This window comes from Podarcis filfolensis (assembly GCF_964270895.1).
Source record: "Podarcis filfolensis genome assembly, chromosome: 1".
In the NCBI taxonomy this organism is placed as follows: Eukaryota; Metazoa; Chordata; class Lepidosauria; order Squamata; family Lacertidae; genus Podarcis; species Podarcis filfolensis.
The window spans coordinates 69,755,353-69,774,732 of record NC_139604.1 but is presented as its reverse complement, the minus strand read 5'-3'; the positions used below and the strand labels follow the sequence as shown (position 1 = coordinate 69,774,732).

Below are 19,380 nucleotides of genomic sequence, written 5' to 3'. Positions count from 1 at the left end.
TAGAACAATTTAGTGTGTTTCAAAAGACCCAGCTGAGGTAATTTTAAATGCAGACAAGGATTTTATAAGTTGGCAAAATAATATTTCCTAACCTTTTCCTGCTTCATCTATGACCCTCTTAAAACAACAGAGACATTTTACCCATTTCTCTTCCAGCATTAAGGTTAAGTCTCAGTTTTGCATTCTGAGATTGCCACGAAAACAGAAAATAATAAAATCCTAACCCAAAAAGTGGAAATTAAAGCAAAGGAAAGTGTGCATTTGATTTGATACAATAAAAAATAATACCCTCACACAAAGACAATTTTTTTTTTACTGAATCAGAACATTTTGTTGCATGCTAAAGAAACTTCACAATTGGAATATAAACAATGACGTTTATCTTACTTGACCCAGTAAATAACCAAGATAATCTCACCTAACCAGATGGACAAATGATCTGGCTCAATATAAGGAAGCTCTCTGTGGCCTCACAGTTCAATGGGGCAATGTGGGGGGGGGGATAAATACCAACAAAAAACCAGAGAGGAACTCTGCTGCTACAGAAGCTTTTAGCAAAGGCCACTTCGGCAAAGACACAGCCAGTAACGACTGCCCCTAATAAGTAAGATCTCTAAAATTTCAAATAACTCCCCTGCCAATTGATCATAATCCCTCCCCCAATTCACCACCCACAAATGCTGCAGTGAATTCCTAGAGGAAAGTATTCTGCAAACAAGCCTGGGAACTGCTTTGCTGGATCAAACCAAAGGCCAGCTGAATACTGTACTGTACATAATGTCCCCGAATACAAAATTCTGTTTTGGCTATCATAACTAATAGCTCTTTGATGAACACAAGCATATATTAATTTGGTTTATAATTGGGGTTTTTTAAAAGGACAGAGCTACTGAAGTTATAGGATGCTTACTTTAGGTATTCTCTTCCTTGGAAAAGTTAAATTCATGTAGTTATTGAAGTTGGATGATTTTGCTGAACAAAGATCCTTTCTTTCTCCATTTCGTTTATCCGTAGCACCTGTTCAAACATGGATAAATAAAGAAATAAATATAAAGTATGCTGTCTAGCAACTGGAGCATTCTTATTAGGCTAAGGAAATACTCCTCTTAATAAAGCATGTTTTGAAATTTAACCTCAAAATGCAAAAAGCTCTGTTTTACTCAACTGTTGCCCTAGCTCTTCTCTAGTTCAGATTTTAATCAGCATGGAAGATGTCTTCCAGCCTTGCCACTCCCATCACCACTTCCCTTCCCTTAACTGGTGGAATGGAGGAAGATCTTTCTAATCCTGGTGGCTGTGGACCATGTGGAAGGTTGACTGGAATATGTCTCTCTCTTTTTGGTATGGTACTGACAGATACCACTATACTGAGAAACCTCATGCCCCAGCACTCCTGGTGCCTGGTACATAAGTCAGATTTGTTTACTTGTTAGGATGGAGTGAATGAGTGCAAAACCAACAACTTTGTGTGAAACATTACAGCGACACTAAGTACAGATGAATGGCAATGACCATGTCACCCAGCTCTAGATAAAATATTTAAGCTGGCAAAAGCCATTTACAATATTAGACATTATACCCCCATTTCGTTTTAAAGCCTGTGATAACTACAGAACACAGCTATTACAGTTGGACATTCCAGAGCAAGTTATATTGGAGCTGCAAGGCAAACTTTGGCTCGGCTTCAGGGTCAATCAGGCAAGCTGTAAAACAGTGAAAGGCTGGCTTCTCTTAAGACTTAAGAGCAACCTAGATTGACTTACCCACAGCTCTCAGAGGTGTTCCCCTAAATAGCTCATAGAATTTTGAGAGGTACATGACCATACTGAGTTTATCAGGCTCTCCAGAAGACACCATCTCTTTCCCCGTAGTGACGGGGGGAATTCCAAACTCTCGCTCAGCAATGTCAAACGCCAGCTGGTTGTTTCCAACGGCATCTTCTTCATTCAGGGAGTCAAAGTCACTTGGGGATTCAAAAAGAGGGGCACATCAGTCTGCAGAAGTGTAGATATTTTAGTTCCCCTGCCCTGCCCTTCAATAATATCTTCTGTTTCGGAAACATTTTATAAGCAACCATTTCAGAAGCCTGCTGCAATCCTCCACAGAGAAATTTTGTTTAGGAAAATTGGCACCCCCACCAAACAAGACATGAAAGTAACCAAGCACTTCGATTTAGTTAAATCTAAATACTTCTATTTGGTTGAAAAAGTTGCCTCCTTGAGCAAAACTGAACATGTGTGGTCTAGGAATCAGCCAAGTGCTACCCTTGGTGCAAATCACACTTCAGCCTTCGACTCACTGGGTGGGCCTTGAAAGGTTGCCATCTCATCTTCAATCCTCAGTCATGCAAAAGAAACAACCTTGAATTGTGGCTTAGTCCCATCCACAATAGGCATTCAAATCAGGATCATACCACTTTAAACAACCATGCCTTCTCCCAAAGACTCCTGGGAACTACAGCTTGTAAAGGGTGCTGAGAGTTGCTAGGAGAAACCGATTATCCTCACAGCGCTACAATTTCCAGGGTCCCCTGGGAAGGGGGATTGCCTGTTAAACCAACTCTGGAAACTGTAGCTCTGTGAGTGGAACAGGGGTCACCTCTCTGCTGACAACGACAACCAATTCACAATTCAAAAAACCTATATGAAACAACATGTGCCAAACAATAATATGTTGAAACTCCTATCCTAGGAATTGAGGTAGGTATTTCTGTCCCTGGTGCAAACATGGCAAATGCTAGCAGGGAAGATTGATGCTTGCAACATAGCAACAGCCTGTCTGGACACAATGCTCTGCCCTCCTCCCCCAAAAAATCTGATGAACTTTTTCAGTCATTTTTTTTTGGGGGGGGGAGAAAAAGGCTATATTCTTCCTTTCAAAAGAATACCAATCCCTGTTCCCACCAGCACAGACCCTGAAAAGGTGCTATCTTGTGATGTCGCATCCTTCCACACAGGTATGGAATCAGAAATGGTCCTGAAGCACACTAGGAGTGGATGTTTGCCACAGTGGTGCAAAGTCTTTAAAAGGCAGCCAGGGTTGGCGTATCCACCACTGTCAAATCAAAGTGTAAATCTTCCGCCCCTAAAGATTTTTAACCATTTCTCCAGCTCACCTCCAAAAACTGCAGCAAATATTTCTACACTTTTACAGCCAGAGAGAATTAAGCTCTGAAAACAAGGAAATGCCACTGCCTGAGCTCTATTACACATGGATGAATTCCACTCACCTTTCAAAGGATTTAGCCATTATACTTATGATTTCCTTTCAGGAAGGGGACACAGCTGGTGATATTCAACACTGATAAATCAAACCATGCCAGATTGAAGAAGATCCCTAAGCGGTGAATCTGATCTTTGAGAGAGGATGCAATGCTATCCAAAAGCAGATGAGTTCCACAGCCCTGGTTGGTTATACCACCAACCAACAGTGCCCCTGTCTTATCTGGATTCAACTTCAGTATACTAAACCCCATCCATCTCACTATGGATAATTCAGAGTCAGACATCCTCATCTAACCTTTAACCACATTAGATGAAAAAGGCAGAGTGAGACTGCAGAAGCATACTCATGCTACCTAAACCCAAACTTCCAGAAAACCTCTCCTAGCAGTTTAATGTTGATGTTAAATAGTATGGTGGGCAGAACAGAACTTTGCAAAGCACCATAACAAATGCAATGGATTTATGAAGAAGAAAACTCCATCCCACTTTCAACCCTTCAAACAGAAATGGAAGTCCTTGAGCACAGCATCTCCCACGTTCAACAGGACAGGCCACCGAAAAAGTATACCATGGTCCATGAGATAGGCAATGAGAAGTCCAGATCAATTAGCAAGAGCTAGACTGCACCCTCTCTCAACAAATATCATCAACCAAGGCAGTTTCAGTTCGCAAGCCATGCCAAATAATGACTGAAATGGGCTAGGTAATCTCTGTCATCCAGGAATAATTACATGCTTGAGCACCTTAACCTGAACAGGTTGCAGCCAGACAGATCAATTAGTGTCAAAGGAGGCTTCCCCCTTCACCACTTCCACTTCGCTACTGCCCCCTTCAAGGCAACTAGCAGCACCATACCTTATCTCCTAAAGAGATGCATTTACCATTTGCTGGTTCCAACCATTCCCTCTCACACTGGTGATAAAAGCCATGGGAAATGGTAAGCCATACCTTTCTAAGTGCCTTGTCAGCACTATCAGAAAGCAAGAACAGAAAGAGATTCAACAAACTGTCAGAAAGCCCTCAGAATTAAGGAGTGTTGCCATCAAGTCCAAGAGCATAGCAATTTAGAAAGCCCCTGGCTGCTCCTGCCCCAAGCAGCAGCAACAATAAAGACAAGAGGGGGAGGGGGACAACAGTGGAGCACAAGCCCTCCTCCAGTTAGTTCTCAGGTGTTTGTGGCTACTTACTGAAGAAGCCATGTTAACTCTAAGGTGTACTTTCATAGGAGTAAGACAAAACCCCCCACACAAAACCACCTCCATCCAATCATGTACAGCAGGCATGGCCAAACGTTTGGGACTACAATTCCCATCATCCCTGACCACTGGTCCTGTTAGTTAGGGATGATGGGAGTTGTAGTCCCAAAACAGCTGGAGGGCCAAGTTTGGTCATGCCTGATGTACAGTGTTTAAATCTGCTAGTAAGGACTATTTCTCTAGTAGTGCCATGACCAGATATTTTTGACACTGTCTGCACCTCAAAACAAATCCATGGGGAGGAACGGCTTTAAGGTGTAGGGCCACCCTGAGTTCTTTTCTGCTGCCCCCTAAATAATCTGGGCAGAAGGTTACTTAGGCAGATCACGTTCTTTGGCTTGGGTAACAATACAAAACAGAGCTTGAGGCTTAACATACACATTCTAAAATGTCTTTTATTCAGGCTATCCCAAAAAAATCCCCATATGGCACTAACTGCATGGTTTCTGCATCACTCCCAACTTGGGAGCTGATACAGTCACGGCAGGAATACAAAGACAGCTTCCAGAAGGGGTTTATAATCCAAAGTTCTACATTTGTAAAAATGCTTCCAAGTCCCTGGTAAATCAAACTGGCCAAATCATCAGTAGAAGAATGAACACTCATTCTTGAAGGGCCTGGTGAAGGTAATGGTGTAGCACACTACTCTGTGCGTAACAGGCAAGGAAACACCCATAGAACCAACTGTTGGATGTCTCCCCAGGGTTCGGATCCTTAACATCATAACAAGTCATATCAAGTTGGCCATCCAATACCAATTCAAGAATTGGTAGTGTATATATCCTGAATGTTTTGTGTTGCAGTGAGCCCTTTTGGCACAGACCTAGTAAAGCTATGGGATTCTTTTTTCCACAAATATCATCTTCCCATGTATATTTGCAAAGCATTATAGCGGTTTCTTGCTTAAAAAAAAAAAAAGCAATTCAGACTCCGACAAAAGTAAGCAAAAACGATACAGTTAAAATCTCAAGTAGTAGTTCTTGGAAACTGTATACCTTGCATTTTTACTTTTTTTAGTACTGAGCCAAGGACATTCACGAAGGAAAAAATGAGCAAATACATGCTTAGTTGCAAAAAAAAGATGTTAAAAAGGGAAACAAACTCTCCTCACTGTTTTGATTGGCTTTACCCAAGTCTATACTTTTGTAGGTGGCAGAACCTGCAATTAGCTAGCATTACACATATAAAAGACATAAGAACTTACATGAGGTCAGGTCTGAAGCGATGCATAATTGCACATAAGGCAAGGCCACTCCTCCATGAAGTTGTGAGGTCCATGACACTAACATTCCTGTATCCTTCTGTTTGTTTTTGACACCAGGTTAAAAGCTTGTTTGGCCTTATATCAGATTCTGAAATAGCAGATTTTTAAAAAATAAATGTATAGTCACTTGTCCAAAGCTACAAATCTCCCCTCCCCTCACTATTTATAGGATGTAAAAAGCATAATAACAAAACATGCATTTCATACCATGTCTTGAAAGTCCAATTGATCTTCTAATGGAGTCTGCTCTTTCTAGAGGGAATGGCTGAAGCTCATTTGTAATGTACAGATGCTTCACCTAAGGAAAGACACACCCCATAAAATACAATACTTGCTATAACAATCCTGAATTCTCAATCTGCTAATTATTTAGACTCAAAATAGGCCTGTCATACCAACATTTTCCCATCAAGTAACATGAAAGGTTATCAAAATTTCTGACTCAAACCTGGAATATAAACCAGGAGCACCATGATTTATAAAGCCTGATGATCCTAATTGATGATCCTAATTGGGTCTGTATCTCCAAATCTCTCAAATGTTTCACTTATACAAACATTGCTTTATCTAGGGAATTGGAGGCTGAGTGACTTGACCTTTCTACAAAAGTCAGTCATTTACAGAGCATAGGTAAGCATTCACACTGCTTTCTAGAGCTTGTGGGTTGTATTCAATGTTAGTCATATTCAGAGTAAACCCTCTGAAATTAGCAGACGTAACAAAGGTTCATTAATTTTAATTGGCCTGCTCTTGAGTAGAACTTAGCTGGAGACAGGCATTTCTCATGTACCCCAGCTTACCTGATGAGGTCGAACACAACTTGAGTTCAAGTTTGGATAACGTGTTGCAGGATCAATGGTGTACTGGTCAAAGTTCTTAGTGATATTTTCAGGTGTTGTCTGAGGTAAGAGCCTATAAATGCTTTCTCTGGAAGGTAAAAACAAAAGGTTGCAAGTGTGTGTGTGTGTGTGTGTGTGCTTTCTATCTTACAGTGTTTTCTTTACCTTATGTGCTCCCTGCATATATTTAGAATGTCGAACACAATACTTGAACATTGTCTAAACATGATAAATGACTTGGGTGGGAACAACTGAGACAGACGTTAAGTATGTCTTCCTCAAGCAGGAAAATAGCTAGGAAGAAATAAGATTACATCACCCAAGATCATATGGCTTTGATTTTTCCCCCCTTCACACAAGGAAGCAGCTCCTTCAACCACAAAACAGCATCGGGTATAGATTCGCCCAATCATTATTAGTCAGTGAGGATTCCAAGTACGACTGTACTATCTTTTTGTCATCCACAAACATGCTTTCTCAGCCCTTATATGCCCTTTCTCTAAGTCCAGACTCTTGCCTTCATTACTCAACACACAAAATGCCATCCTAATAAATCCTCAGCGGCTCTTTGATTCTTACTTACTTATTTAGTATTCTGCCCTTCATCCAAAGGCCTCAGGGCTCTTCACAACAGAAAAACACAAAGCCTGCTGAAGACATTCTTATTTAGACATGCCTACCCAGATGTTCATAATGTTTGTGAGAGTTTTTATTCGCCTTAGTCTGGTCTATTTTGGTTTTGACTTTCTGAGTGTTTTAAATTATGGTTGTAATTTTTTTTAATGACGCTTTTACTGTTTCATCTTTTTTTGTAAACCACTTTGAGGCCGTTCTACAATGAAGCAGTACATAAATTTAAATAAATAAAATGGATCAACCCAGGCCCCAGGAAAATCGAAGTTTGCTTGGTTTCACTGTAATACATGGGAAGAACAAACAAGAGATGCCAACCTTTCTGCAAGGATATCAAGTGGATGCTTTCCTTGTGCCCAACTTTTCACCATCCACGCTGTGTCAAACGCAGCCAGGAACCCTCTTGCACAACCAGTGCCCATGGGCCAGAACGGCTGTGAAATAACATCAACATATTAGATGAACTCTAACATCATGATCATTCTGAAATGACCACACAGCTATTACTGTGCTCTTCAGAAAACTGTTCTTAGATACTTCAAATCAGCAACTCCACCATATTGGCATAAAACATTTAATCAATATGTCCCCTAATGTGGTGACTGGTTAAAGTATCCACTTACAAGACACATATGATGTCATCCTGCCAAATGGAAAAGACAAATGCCCACAGAATGTAGGAGAGTCAATAAAAAGCTCTAGATCCACAGGGCCTATATCCATTTGCTGGGAGAATGTAAGGGATTCCACCGATGTGAGCTAACATTTCTAAATCAAACCTATTGTTTTCATTGTAGCCTGAACAGGCAAAATTCAAATCCTATTTCTGTTCTCTTTGGAACAATTCACCCTCTCCAATGTTGCAGCTCTGCTGACGAAACAAACTTCCATGTGCATGATGGAGCCTCCTTCACCTCTCTTTTCCCCTCCAGCTCCCCACCCCACTCCCCCAATCAATCAGCTCTGGAGAGTTGGGGGAACGTCCAGAGCAGATTTGGGAGCACATGGAGATAAGAAGAGGAAACTGAAGCCCCACTGGGTCAGCAGAACTATGTGTGTGGAGCACTGGATACAACCCAATGAAGATCTTGTGTTCCATATTATTTAAAATTAACAAACTCACTATGATTTGGTGCAAGCCATGGTATTTACATAAGATCCTGGAACTACAGCTTGTAAATAAAAAATAAGTTTCGAGCTCTCATGGCTGCACAGCTTTGAATATGTAATTGCTAAAATCTCCAAGGTGCTCCATGGTATCAAAGAAGCCACCTGCCTAAACTTTTTTTAAAAAAAGGGTGACAACGACACACTACCTCTAGTAAACTGTCTCCAACAAGAGCAACCAACAGCTGGTGTCTGTGTCTCTCTCGTATTAATGCAGCATTTTCAGAGGCATACATGGAAGTAAAATCAAACATGGCTACATCTGGTTGACCGTAGTGATTAATTGCAAAATCCAATGCAGGCAGTTGGTAATCAGTTGCAAAATCGGCAGCTTCTCTTGCATAGGACAGTAGATTGTCTTGGTCTACATTTTCCCCACAGAGTAGCATTTCAGTATCAATATAATCCTACATTGGAAGACAAAACTGTATCATTAGAGATCTTTGGATGTTCGCACGACTGCTACGCAAAAAAGATTACGATATTCCACATGGGAAGAACTGAAGGTTCGATAAGATTCAGGTTATATTCTGACTTCTTTCTATTAACAATGTATTGAGGTATTTATCTTATGGTACTCAGTATATTTAAGTCAAGTTTAGAGACCATGATCTGGCCTTCACGCAATACTAGATTAAACCATGGCTTAAGCACAAATGAGAAAACACGTGGGTTCCTGGAGAAAAAGATTGAGGCCACAATGCTTGTCCCTTGATCCTTTTGCTGTCATGCTACCTAGGGATAAAACATGGTTGGGCTTAGTTATGTCTGAACCTGACCCCATCGTGTGTCTCATGCCAAATGAACCATGAGCCTGGAGCCAAGGTTTGATCTTGGCTTACCACTCGTGATTTGTCTGGGGAAAGCAGAATACAAGGCTTGGATTGGATGTAATGCTAAGCCAAACCATGGTTTAACCCTGTGAAGCTCAGCAGCAGCAGAACTGGGGAAAGAGTGCTGTGGTCATAACCACCCCACTGGAAGCCTGCATGTTTGTTTATACTAAATCCAGGTGAAGGGATTGAAGGTAAGATCAGATTCACCGATCAGCTGATGAGAGAATGGAAGTGTGCTTTTGAATGATCTCTCCTCTATGCTCCTCCTTCAAACCACCACGATTCGAAGGAGGAAATTCATGGTACCCAATAGTGTGCTGCAATACTCCCATCAGCTGATGGACTGGTGGGAACTCACCTTGCTGGATCCAAGGAACAACTGGGAGCTTTGAGCTTGTTCTTTTGAAGTCCTACCCCTACACACTCACGTACAGTGTCAGGTATAGGGCAGGTGGGTGGGGCTTCCTGAAAATGGCCTGGTGGACCACATTTGGTCTGCAGGATGTAAGTTCAACACTCCTGGGGTAATACAAAGTGTGAGTGATACTTATATATTTAAAGGTTTATTTGATTGGGATTATTACATGGTTTATTGGGTTGGATACTAGCCAAACGCATGCTCCCTCCTCACCTCTCCTCTTGTGCCCCTGGGGTAAGTGAAGCTACCTTTCTTAAACCACAGCTTCCTGTGACATCTGAAGAAGGAAACTGTGGTTTATAGGCTCCCTCCAAACTAGCATATGATAGAAAGGCCTTAACCCACATTTGAATACCTACATCGATTATGACGCCCTTCTCCAGAAGGCTCTGCTTTTTTGCCGTCATCACAAAATAGTGGGTGCTATCTTTATAGTAAACAATATTCTCCAGGTCAATTCCTAGGGAAGAAATATATTTCATAAACAAAGCACCAGAAACACAATACATTCAACAAATGACAGTTTAAACCATAATTAAAATCAGCAGTGGTTAAGAGCTTGCAAACAAATGTCATGCTATTACAAACGTACAATCTGCCCAAGCATATCAGCTTGCCAGAGGAAATAATTCTCTTCCCTCTCCTCATGCTCTGCTGCGTGTGTGTGTGTGTGGGGGGGGTTCCTCCTGATCCCTTTGGAGCCAATTTTGCGGGAGTGCAAAATGAGAAGATGAGGAAAAGCCCCAGTGTGAAAGCCCTTGCACTTCGTTTCTGCTCACAATATTTGTTAGGTGACTCCCACCTTATAAGACTCCCACCTTATACATTCTCTTAGAAAACAGTAATTACAGAGCCATAGATACCTCCCTAGGAAGGGAGTTCTCAATATGTGGGGCCACCACCAAAAAGGCTCTGCCACTGGCACCTGTTGATCCAACAACTCTTACTTGCATACCAAACAGCAGGTTCTCAGGTGCCAATTCTGAATTTCAGGCAGGCTTATAGCTGTGCAAATTTCTCCTTTATCTACTTTACTTTTGGCACAAACCTGTTCCTTATTTTAGGAGAACAGAACAGTTGTAATGATTTGTTTACTTCAAAACTCCAGTGCAGCTGGATCACAACCAAATTGTATACATCTCATGTTTATTTCAAAGAATACTGTGAATTAGCTCCTGTGCAGCTAATCAGCATGATTTTCCAGTTGTGTATTTTAATAGCTTTTATAAAGGTCATCAAAACAATGGTCTACACTTCTACTTAGCTCTAACTGGTTTGAATTTGCTCACATCTACCAGGCTCCTAATTGTACATTTAATAAATGTCTACAGTGATGCCAAAAAAGAGTATGAGTAACTGAGATATATTTACAACAGCAGCCGCAGCAACAACAAGAGACTTCCTCTTGGTTCCTAAACTGCATTTTCACAGGAAGTTGATACTGGGAAGGTACATTGGGCTGAAAGATGGCCAGACCCAGTTCAAAACCGGTCAGTCATGGCTCATGTTTCTTCAACTCTCAGAGTTAACAGCAGAGTTAACAGAGTCAAGCAGCATATAGCTAATCATACAGCAAGAAAAACAACAATAAGCCATAAAACACTGGTTAAATTCCATGCGCACCACACAGGCCTTAGGTACTCGGGGGGTGGGGAATCTGTGCTATTGAAAATATTTGTGTACACTTTAAGAAAAAAACATTACAAAACTTCATGTAAGAGACGCAACTGGGGAAGGATAAGGATAAATATATCTGCTTTCAGTAGTCTGAAATGAAGTAATCGCCGTCACTCAATTTAGTAACTGGTACAGAGCTGCTAGTGAGTTAGGTTCTCTTATTATTCTTTATTTTCCTTTGCCATGGAGGGGGGAAAAAGATCAGATAACCCAGACTTCCGGGTTGGTGCCACTGTTTAATGGCGGATTCCCTCCGAGCTCCGGAGGGAATCGGCTCCGTAGAGTCTGGGTCTGGCCGCTGCGGCGAAGCGGGGACCCTTAAAATCACAGGCGCGGATGCCTGTGAACACAGAGACTCGGCGGGCACCATTTGCGCCCCCCCAATCCGCGACGGAGCCTTTTTAAAGGCTTCGGAACGGAGGCAGGGTAAGGCGTGGTGCTGAGAGTACTCCCTCGTCTACGGAGTGAAGCCGCAAGCCATTGACAGAGAGCGCCAACTTCTTCTAAGAGTGATTGGATCCTAAAACATCAACCCGTGAGTAATACGGAGATTGGAACTTTAAAAAATTTCTTATCTTGGATTTGGAACGAGCGGGAAGGGGCTAAAAAGGAAGTCCACCCCCCCCTCTTTGTAAACAACTTAAAGCAAAGGACTGGGCAGCTAAGGTCGAGAGAATCTGTTTCTTGTTTTTTTTTTTTTTTTAACTAAAGATCCTGACCTCACGGTTTGGACATTATAAGAGGATATTCTGGAGGATAAAAAGAATTTTGGGAGCTGAAACTACACCCCCCCCTAGACCCGGGAACGTCCGATGAGAAAGCCTGTTGCATGGAAGACTTTGACAGCTGTCAAGTGAGCTGCTAGTCAGCTAGTTGTCAGCTGGAAAAAGAGAACATTGTTTCTGCTGTTTTTGCTGGTTTATTCGGGATAACTTGTTGAAAATAAGGTTGATACAAAATAACTGGACTTTTGGTTTTTGAGCTGAAAGGAAGATCAAGGAATTAAATCCCCCTAGAGGGGTAACAAGGATACTACATTACAAAAATGGCTGGAGTGTCTAAATTCCAAGCAGAATTGGACAGAGCACTGGTTCTCTTGGGAAACTTACAAGATGAGTACGATGCTTTGTCTACAGAGGTAGCGCTATTACACTGGACAGTAAACAACAGCTTGGAGTCTGATAAGGATTTGAAACAGGAAGCCTATTCAACTGAACAAATAAATGAAACCGAAAGCGTAGACACGATGGAGCAATATGTTCTTTTTGAAGAAAACGAAGGAGGAGATGGAGGTTTGCAGGAGTCAAAGGAGAGCTACAATATGAGGCCTGACATGATGATAAAAAAGGACAATAAAAACTGGATGCGGAAAGCCTGGTTTGATTGGGAATTTGGAAAATGGAGAGATCCTCTTTTGAGGAGATCTGAAGACCTGAGGATTATAAATTTGTTGAAGGTGGAAGCTGGAGCTGTGGGGACATTTGGATTTGAAAGAAATTTGAAACAAGAGTTGGAATACCCCATAGGCTTTGCTTTTGCTTTTAAGTATGGAGGACTGGCTAGAAGCAACACCGATTCTGTTGGGCCGGAGCCCCTCCGAGACCGGGGGCTTAACATCAAGGTCTATCAAAGAGACCGGCAGAAAGGAACTGAGAGAGACATAAGGGCCTCGGACCTGAGATCTCCAGGCTAAATAAATAATATAAAGACTGATGGATATTGGTTGGGGACTGGAACCGGGAGAAGGGTGGGTGGAGGTTGGGAATCCAAAGGGTACATAAGGATAATTTGCATTGCTTTGTTTGTTTTATATTTTGTTAGTGGTAAGGAAATTGGGTAAACCGTGGAAGGGAAATTTTGGTCGACCTTAGGAAAAAGGTTCAAGAATAAATTAATGAGGTATAAGTATTGATGTGTAATTTTAATAAGGTGAAATTGGTTTTTTTTTTCCTTTTTTTTTTTTTTTTAAACTAAGTGAGAACAAGGCTGTTAAAAATAAATGGAGGAAATGGAAAAAAGAAGTAAAGTAAAATAACAGTATGTTAGAATAAATGTTTAAGTTAAGGTGAAGAAATAAGTTAAGGACTTGCTGAATTGACAATTTAAATTGGAATACAAGAAGGGGAGGTGTGAGGAGGTCTGAGAAACAAGGTTGAGGAAAATAAGTATCAGAAACTGTATGTGTTTTTTTTATTTTTTTTGTTTAGTTTCGAATATTCTGTTTATTTTTTTTTTGTTTTTGTTTGTTGTGTGTTTCTTGAAAATACCAATAAATATTTAATAAAAAAAAAAAAAAAAAAAGATCAGATAACCCACCTGTGTCTTCTTTCAGATCTTGGAAGAATTTTTGATTGAAGATGAAAGCAACACCACTGATCTCCTCCACCTTGGCTTCTGCTGTTGTATTTCTGTTTATAAAGTTGGCAGTGATTGCAATCGCCAGCTTTCCACGAAATTCCTTCCTCCTAAAGCCTTGTACAGAAAAGCAACCGAACCATCATACGTCTGCTGCTCAGCTCTAACCAAAGTATTTTCATAAGTTTAAGATGTAAAGCAAAAAGCATCATCTCTCACAGTGCAATTTTTAAATTAGCCATTTGTTCAACTGTTAGCTAATAACTGTAAAAATACAAACTTCTGGCAGTAGCTGGTTGATGGTTCTCAGTCCAAGATTATGTCTTTCTGGTACCTGTCTGGAAGAAAGCTCACCCCCCACCCCAAATATTGTTTTTGAGGATCATAAATTAACATCAACTCCTACGGTGTTGCTACTGTGCGCACTTTCCTCATTCAATTATCCCAGCCAAATTCTGATTCATTGTATAATAATATCCTGCTTCAACTATTTCAAGTTCCTCCTTTCTGCTTCCCTTATTACCTGTTTATTAGTTGAAAACACACCTGCTACAAAGTAGTTGCCTTATCACCCAAGGCAGATTCCTCATGTTAGTCATCTTGCCAAACCTCAATTCCTCTCCTTTTCCACCACAGGCATATTTTCATCTTTCAAAGCCTTTGTGAACGTTGTACTTACAACCCACTTAACAGCCAGGATGGGGATCCTGTGGCCCTCAAGACATTGCTTGACTACAATTCCCATCATTCCTGGTCATTGGTCATGGTGGCTGGGAGTGATGGGAACTGGAGTCCAACAACACCTGCAGGTCCGTAGGTTCCCCTTTCCTGCTTAACACTTTGTGCTTCCATTTCTGCCCATTTTCTTCCATCCTCCGCCTTGAAACCAGCCCTGTCTATCTTCCTTTGCTTCTGCATAACCCAATGCAGCATGGGTGCTGATGGGAGGGTTTTTTCCTTAAAAGTAAGAGCCACATGGAGAGTGATTTTCATGCGGGGAGATAAACGTCTTCTCCATGCTGCAGTCCTAAAGTCCACATTCAGTGTTAATTTTAAAAAACACTGATGCTGTGGACTAGATATGCAACGAAATGTGCATCGGCCCCCATAAAGGGAGTCATGTTTCCCATGACACAGGGACCCAAACTTCTCATGATGTTCACCCGCATGATTCTTCCCCCTGTCCCAAGTGGTTTTGTTTTTGGAATGAAGAACAACAACTCAACAGAGTTGCCTGACTCCCTTACTGGTTGCCCACACAAAATGCTCCCCTCCCACAATCTGGTTTCTCACCAGTGGGGAGGAAAGTTACATGGAATACAACTGAGCCTCATGAGTCACTTGGGCTTAAGAACCCCTTAGAACTATTCAACAGATTCAGTGCACCAATGTTTCCTCAGTGTATAAAGAGCAGAGAGGAGATACACTCGTGCTCTCAAAAATGAAACAGGCATGCACCAGGGTCCTACAATTCCCCATGGCATCTACTCCCATTGCCTTTGGTGTTTCACTGGCATTTCTTGATAAGCCAAATTTTAAAAAATCACCTAATTAAGTCCAATGGGAGTACATACTTAACTAGGTTGGTTCATGTGATATGGCTAGCAAGAACTGCTCAACTAATGTCTCATTGAGAGAAGCCAACTCAGAGGGTTGGAATTTTCCTTAATTATTATTTGCAGCTATTGCAACAGAATATTCCTTTCCTTCAGCTGTTTCTTCTTCCTCAAATCCTTGCCCTAAGTGACTGTTCTTAAAAATCATATCTTCCTAATTATTCCTTCAGACATCTTCACCAGATCCCCAGCAGGCACTGTAGGTGATGATTATTTTGAATACACATGGCCTACAACACAAAATGTAGGCCATTGTTGACTTGCTTGTGCCGTTCCTGATAAAACCATGAAACCTTTCTGTCAGGTATTATTCCACAATGTAAAAAAAAATAAAAAATCCACAAGCACAATGTGATACACTGCTGTTAATGTATTTTACGATGAATTGTGTTTTAACTTAGTTTTAATGCCACATTTTATAAACATTGTTAGCTGCTCTGGTTCTGTTTGAAGGCAAGTGGAATAAAAGCAATATATATGACAATAAAATGACTTTTAAAAGCAAGAATGTAACTTTTCTGTAAAAAACTAAAAAAGCAGTAATTTAAAACCAGTCATTATCCCACTCTACAGCCATTCCTGTAGTAAGAAAACAAGCAGGCATTTTGCTACAACTTTTACAACATACCTTCCAAGCTGTTTCTGCGGCCGTCGGCACCAATAACAACATCAAATTCATATTCTGACAAAGGATGATCCATTGGGAGAAATTCAGCACGCCAACCTATTTCTGAAAGAGTAGGTCAGTCAGCCACACAAGTGGTCAAACAGTGAGTAATTCAAACTGCATTGTCAACACCTGTGGGCTCCATGTATCAGCTCCAAGCAACACAAGAGAAGTCCATGTAAAGACTGCACAGCACAGCCAGCCCTACCATGAGGTAAACTGAGAAAATTACCTCAGGTAGCAAGAGGGCAGCATATTTAAACACCAGCTCACATCCCTATTGTCACTGCCTGTTGTTCTGAGGAAAGGGGCCCTTCCACAGAGAGATGCATACTAGGTTAGGTGGTCCATGGAAGCTAAACTTTTTTTTTTAAGTTAAAAGTTGCTAAAATAAAATTAAGCTTTCAATTAATTTTGAAGGAGAATTTCTAGCCGTGGAAGCAAAGCCAAGGCAGTGCAATCACCCTCTTGCCCAGAAAACCTTGCTCCAGGCATCCTTGAACTTATTGGAGAAAACATTCAAACTCCATCCAAGCAAACTGAACTGAAGTTTATTTGGCATAAGGTATAGCCAAAATGCCAATAGAAAGAGACCAAACAGATTTAAATTAAATGCGCTCACTCACACCAAGCAGAATACCCAATTCCTTAAGGTTTAAACTGATCGCCTTATTTCTGTGCAATACTTTTCTTAACAAAAGTCATGCCGTACTTTGATTTTCTTGATCTTCAGGAGGTTCCAAAACTTTCACAAATTCTAAATTCACGTGGATTTCAACTCCCAACATAAGTGCAACCTTGAAGAGGATGAGCTGAAGCTGCCTAATACCTGCAAAAGAGAAACAATATGGTTATTTTAGGATGTGCATTAGTCAACATTTGAACGTAAGTTTCATTGCAGTGGCAGATATACTTGTTGCCTAATACAGTGAAAGCCTTCAGAAGGAAAAGCACTCCAATGTTGCTATTTTCAGTTTAGCCAACTGATTTGCTAATTCATGGTTTTCTTTCTCTTTTTTTAAGTATCCTGGATAACTTTACCAGCAGTGTAAAAGGATACAAGGAATCTACTATATACAAATCTAAGCAACTGCAATACACAGAGAGAAAGAGATTTAACTAGAATAATTCTATGTTTTTTAAAAAATTAATTGGGTGGTACCTTAATCAATGCTGATCACAACTCACTAGCTCTCTCAGCATATTTCAGTGTCTGTCTGTCTGTGTGTGTGCGCTTAAGAAATAGAAAAAAAGGTAGCTAACTTTTTTCAGTCCAACAGCCACAAACCAGCAGTCGCCACGGCAAAAGTGAGCATGAACACTCCACACCAACTCTCTCACACATACAGCTATCTGATTTATCCATTGTTTTTTGTGACCTGCCTTGAGCTGAGGTTCTTGAGGAAAGATGGGATATAAATAAATAAATAATAAAACATAAATTTGAAAAATGAGGGCTGTCAACGTAACCTTCTTGAAAATTTGAAGAAATGTGTTGGCATTCAATTTATACAAAACTTGCTAAAAATATGGGTAGGGGACACCTGCTAAAAGGAGTGGGATGCCATGTTCCGTTCTCTATATACTGAAACATTTCTTTCATCTTCTTCCAAAAATACCCAGCATGGGCTGTTTCCTACAGTGGATACAGGCTTCATCGGTTAAATCTGTTGTGATATACTGGTATAACATATCAGGAGAAGAGCTACAACCCTGCACAAGCTCAAATGAATTCAACAGAAGGTGTCTGCACACAGCTGTGTAATGAGCTACAGCCAATTTTCCTGCCGTGTAGCTAGAGATGTATTCACACTGAACTTTCATGCAATGTCCATTCTTAGTGAATGATACTTACTAATGTGATCAATGGATCCTCCACAGAACTTTCCATAGAATTTCTTTGCTCCTAGGCTTCGAAGATCATGAATAGTAAAAGGCCAGAGGTGAAGCACATTGTTTCTTGAAAAAGTGTCTCGTTTCTCCACAACGACGACTTTGGCTCCTAGAAAGGCAAGTTCTATGGCAGTCCGCAAACCACAGGGTCCACCTCCAACAATCAAACACTGCAGGAGGAAACAGAGAAGCTTAACATATTAAGATATGTGAAAATATTTTATACATGTTTTGATACAATTTTATTTCATGATGCTCGACAATCAGGAGATGATTTTGAGAAATCTTCTCATACATTCAGTCCAAGACAAACTTAGTCAGAAATTGGTCAATCAATTCAGAGTTGTGTTCTCGGACTCAGCCTTTCCACTGAGTTCCATGATGAAAGAAATGTGGGATAGAAATGTCCCAAACAAATAAAAACAAGACAAAGGGTCAAAATATTCTTACACTGGTTAACTAGTCCATTTAAGGATGATTGTTCTCCTGTAACCTTCCTTGGGACCTTAAGGAGAAGGGCATGGCAAGGAATCTTACACAAATAATTAAAATGCAAAGCGGGCTTGGCTTAATTCTAGAGAACTTTCTAGGCTCTCCTTTTCAGAGCAGGGGTGTCAGCTTCTATTGTAATAAAAGGTAGCAAATGACTCAATTATATGGATGGACAAGACTGAGTCCAGGATGCTATCAAGACTGGGAAAAGCAGGACAGTTGGCAGGAGTTTAGGAAGTTTTTGCAGTAAACTCTTTCTGATTAACATGAGAACTCCGAGTTAATGCATTTGCAGCTTAACAGTGGTACACAGTATTTCGTTGTACTCAACAAATGCATACCATAAATGGTTTCATCCACTTTGAGTCCCCAAGCAAACAAAGATCTATGTATATAAACAATGGCAGTTACCAAAAGCGACTCATTCAAACATAGGCCTTCCAGTGAATAATGTCTTCATCCCTCCAGACAAGAGGAAAAGCCCCACCTATTTGCTCCAAAGCACTTCAGGCAGCAAACCTTTTAAAGCCATAATCTGGGGTTACCATCTAGCAACGTATTTATCTTTGCTTCAAATGTATTTGCTCTTTGATTTATTTGTGAAGATCTCCTATTGAAGCACAGTTTACACATGGCAATGTCCCGCTGATATTTAAATATTCTGGAGACAAAGCAGCAGGGCTCTTGACAACACTGAATTCAGGAGTGTTTAGACTTTTACCTATATTAAATTATGAAAAGGACAGAACAAGAATTGCGAAAGGAGGAAAGAAGCCAAGCCACTTAGAACTCAGGTTACATAAGGAAATAAATGCAACCACTGAGCTCTGCTTTTTAGAAACTTCTGGACTAGGCTAAAAATGCCAGACTTCCTCTTTTGATCCCAGCTGAGTCCACTCACAAGTAGTGGTAGGGTAGAGATACAATGCTAAAGCAACCTGCAAAAAGCAGAACAGCTGGACAAAGGATCCCCTCCAGCACCATTCCTAGGTTCTGTGCATGCAGCCTTCTGGTTCCTAGTGGCCTCGACCAACAGCTTGGGG

The 19,380-nt window shown here is 40.9% G+C and overlaps 1 protein-coding gene across 21 annotated transcripts in view; it reads right to left on the bottom strand.

Moving 5' to 3' along the window:
- The window catches only part of MICAL2 (microtubule associated monooxygenase, calponin and LIM domain containing 2), a 141,452-nt gene that overhangs the window by 80,774 nt on the left and 41,298 nt on the right, over window positions 1-19,380 (bottom strand). For 20 of the 21 annotated variants that reach the window (XR_014543683.1, XR_014543684.1, XR_014543685.1 and 17 more), the window contains exons 3-14: window positions 17,808-18,015; window positions 16,665-16,781; window positions 15,914-16,015; window positions 13,631-13,786; window positions 9,997-10,097; window positions 8,533-8,790; window positions 7,535-7,650; window positions 6,545-6,671; window positions 5,952-6,042; window positions 5,685-5,832; window positions 1,764-1,963; window positions 911-1,017 (exon numbers count right to left, since the gene is read on the bottom strand). Coding sequence is in view for 15 of the 21 variants with exons in the window: in XM_083595899.1 (XP_083452025.1) it covers window positions 911-1,017; window positions 1,764-1,963; window positions 5,685-5,832; window positions 5,952-6,042; window positions 6,545-6,671; window positions 7,535-7,650; window positions 8,533-8,790; window positions 9,997-10,097; window positions 13,631-13,786; window positions 15,914-16,015; window positions 16,665-16,781; window positions 17,808-18,015 (1,731 nt within the window). In the remaining 6 variants the exon portion in view is untranslated. Of the gene's footprint in view, window positions 1-764; window positions 1,018-1,763; window positions 1,964-5,684; window positions 5,833-5,951; window positions 6,043-6,544; window positions 6,672-7,534; window positions 7,651-8,532; window positions 8,791-9,996; window positions 10,098-13,630; window positions 13,787-15,913; window positions 16,016-16,664; window positions 16,782-17,807; window positions 18,016-19,380 lie in introns of all 21 variants that reach the window. The other variant, XR_014543688.1, reaches the window with a different exon arrangement.